The sequence below is a fragment of the Ochotona curzoniae genome, unplaced genomic scaffold (genome assembly GCF_017591425.1).
Source record: "Ochotona curzoniae isolate NIBS_2020 unplaced genomic scaffold, NIBS_Ocur_1.0 contig_908, whole genome shotgun sequence".
NCBI lineage: Eukaryota > Metazoa > Chordata > Mammalia > Lagomorpha > Ochotonidae > Ochotona > Ochotona curzoniae.
In genome coordinates this window covers 6,561,692-6,564,565 of record NW_024466607.1, presented here as the reverse complement: position 1 = coordinate 6,564,565, position 2,874 = coordinate 6,561,692, and the positions used below count along the sequence as shown (strand labels likewise).

Below are 2,874 nucleotides of genomic sequence, written 5' to 3'. Positions count from 1 at the left end.
CCCTGGCCAGGGCTCAGGAGAGGGAGCAGGTGATGGCATTGGTGACGGCCTGGGACCTGCCCGTTGCCTGCAGGGCATGGTGGGACCATGGGAAGTTTTAAATTACAGACTAGCTTTTCCCATGTCCTTGGAGGAAGGGGACAATCCAGTAGCTGGGGTGTGTGTATGTACAGGGGGCTCGTGTGTGTTCTCCGGGATCTGAGAAGGAAGGAAAGAGGGGTTCATGAGGAGAGCACACAGGGTTCAGGACATCTAGACCCCAAATCTGGCCTTCCTGGAACTGGGCTCACCCCTGCAGGGGCTGCCGGGCCCAGGCCGCCCGCCGTCCAGGGTGCTGCCGCTTCACCTCCGTACCTGGGCCCTGGCTCAGGTCCTCCAGGAGCCCCAGCAGAAGGCCTGCCTGAACGCAGCCTCCCTGGGGACCACAGGGACCTCCAAGGGCCCTCCTGCCCGGATGCTGGCGTGTCTCAGGCATCAGCGCTCCTTCCTCCTTCGCTTCCTCTTCCTCCCAGGCTCTGTGGACCTGGGGATCCACCATCCTCCTGCCTGGGTGCTGCCTCTTGAATACAGCATCCTTGAGCCAGGGGGAGCGCCGGCCAGGGTGCTGCCTCTTGTGCTGGGTCCCGGAGGCCTCATCCTCTCGCCGGCCAGGATGCTGCCTTCTGTGGAGCCCTGTAGCCTCCTCCTCCTCCTCCTCTTCCTCAACACTTTCTTCTGCCTCCTCCTCCCTTCTGCCTGGATGCTGACGCTTGGAAAGCCAGTCGAGCTGAGGGACCTGGGACTCTGTGGAAGGAAAGAGGCCAATGAGGGATCCCCGGTCCCTGCAGTAGGTGCACCTGTCTGAGCACTCAGCTTTCCCCCAAGCAAGGCTGAGTTCCTGCAGCCACCCCAGACTCCCCAGTCTGACGGGCCTCAGGGACACACACAGGGTCAAAGTCAGTGTTTCTGCATGAAATGGTGGTCGCCCGGATCCAACTAAGCAAAGGGCGTGAGGTCAAACAGCAGAGCCTGGCACACAGAGGCCTAGGAAAGGTTCTTTCAACCTTACTCCTGCCCCAATCACAGTCTTCCTGCTGAAGGTCTGTCCGCTAAGGGAGGGCCCTTTGCAGAGGATTTCAGAGCTTCTGAAAGGCAAGACAGCCAAGCCTCTATCTCTGCCTCCCCTCTGCCTCCAGATCTCCCCTTCCACTCCTTGTTCCTCACCTGAGAATTCCCCCTGGTCTCCTCGCAGCCTCTGGAGGTCTTCCCGGAGGAGGAGGAGTCGCTCTGCCTGGTGTAGGAGTTCGTCCAGGCCTGGATGCTCAGGGCCCTCTGCAGCCTCTTGCTGGACTGATTCTGGTTGAGCCCCACCGCTAGGAACACCTGTCAGGGTCAAGGTCAAGGCCAGGGCGAGCAGCAACCAAGGGCCAGGCATCGTGGCTTCTGGGATTGGGCAGAGACAAAGCAGAGCATCAGCGAATTAGAACCCACCTCCCCGGCTCCACGTTCCACTCCGTGGCAGGTCCCCATGGTCAGATGCTAAGGAACAAACCGCACGTTCAACCAAGCTCCCAGCAGCAGGCCCACCTGCCACCTGTGCTGGGGTGGAGTGGGGCAGGTGTGTGCAGGCTGAGGCGAGTTCTGCCTGGGCTTTGTAAATACCTGGGAGACACCCAGTTCTGTGAGCGCGCTCCAGGAGGCCATGGGGACCCCATCGCCACCATCAAACCTCAGTGTTGCCAGGGGAGTGCTGGGGAAGCTTAAGCAGGTGTAGATGGGCTCCTGGTGTAATTAGTGAAATCGCAGCGCTGGGCACTAGATTCCCATCCCTGTCGCCACCTTGTCATTCCAAGCATCAGCGAGGATCCACACTCCACAGCCCTAAGTCCACTTGTGCCTGAGATTCTATTTCTAATGGAAACTTTCACGATTGCGCTAGGAATCTCATTTCCGACGCAAAAATCCTAACTTCTCCGCTCATTCCAACGCGAAAACCCCTGTTCCAACTCCTGCCAGGGAACCCAGATGCGCTCGGCGCCCCGCGCTCCCAGGTCCAGGACGCGAGAGCACGGTGGGCAAATGTCCCTCTCTGTTCCCGGCCGCGCTGCTGGACATGCAGGGATGCGAGCGTAGCACACCCCAAGAAAGCGCTGGCCCGGGAGTCAGGGGATGGGACCAACGCAGAGGGCGGGAGCAGCGGCTCCGGGTCCCGGGCTCCCGGCCGCCACCTGCGAGCGCCGTCCGCGGTGCTTACCTGCGGGCCCGTCCGGGTTCGGGCCTCTCGGTGTGGAGCCGGTGCGCCGAGGGTTGGCGAGCGCTCACAGGACCCCGAGCGCCGGCTGCGCGCTCCTTGGCGGGGCCGCTTCTTATACCCTGGCGCGCGCCGGCGACTGCGCCGCGGGTGAGGTCAGCGGGGAGGGGTCGCGGCCGCCGAGACCCGGTGCTGACGGCAGCAGCCCGCTGGGACCCGTCGCCGGCTGCTCCGGAAATCTGAGGCGGGGGTGGCGGGGAACGAAGAGGTACGAGGTGCTGGGCTGGGGTGGGGTCGCTTCCGCCCGCAGCGGAGGGGGCGGTCTGCTGTCTGCTGTCTGCGAGGACACTCTGTCGAAGGGACAAGAGAGACGCAGAGATGCCTAGGGAAGCAGCCAGGATTAGGAAGCGGCTCAGGAGGAGAGGCTGGAGGTGGTCCAAGCCAGAGAGCACGGGCAAACGCGCAGACACAGCACCGTGTGGGGGCCGGGAGAGTCTCACTGGGGGCACCTGGTCCAGTGGGAGTGAGGAAGGCGCTTTTCCAAAGTCCGAAGCTGTGGACTACAACCGTACAATGGGAAGTTTTGGCTCAGAAAAAAATATCTAGAAGCTAGAGAGACACAGAGAGCTCTTGCATGTGCTGGT

General features: G+C 62.1%; 1 protein-coding gene across 1 annotated transcript; it reads right to left on the bottom strand.

Moving 5' to 3' along the window:
- Window positions 1-286: 286 nt before the first annotated feature.
- On the bottom strand, window positions 287-1,414 carry TRH (thyrotropin releasing hormone). The gene is made up of 2 exons (XM_040994953.1): window positions 1,204-1,414; window positions 287-783 (listed from the first exon to the last, which is right to left on the bottom strand). The coding sequence occupies exons 1-2, from the start codon at window positions 1,412-1,414 to the stop codon at window positions 287-289; spliced, it is 708 nt and encodes a 235-aa protein (XP_040850887.1).
- Window positions 1,415-2,874: the final 1,460 nt, after the last annotated feature.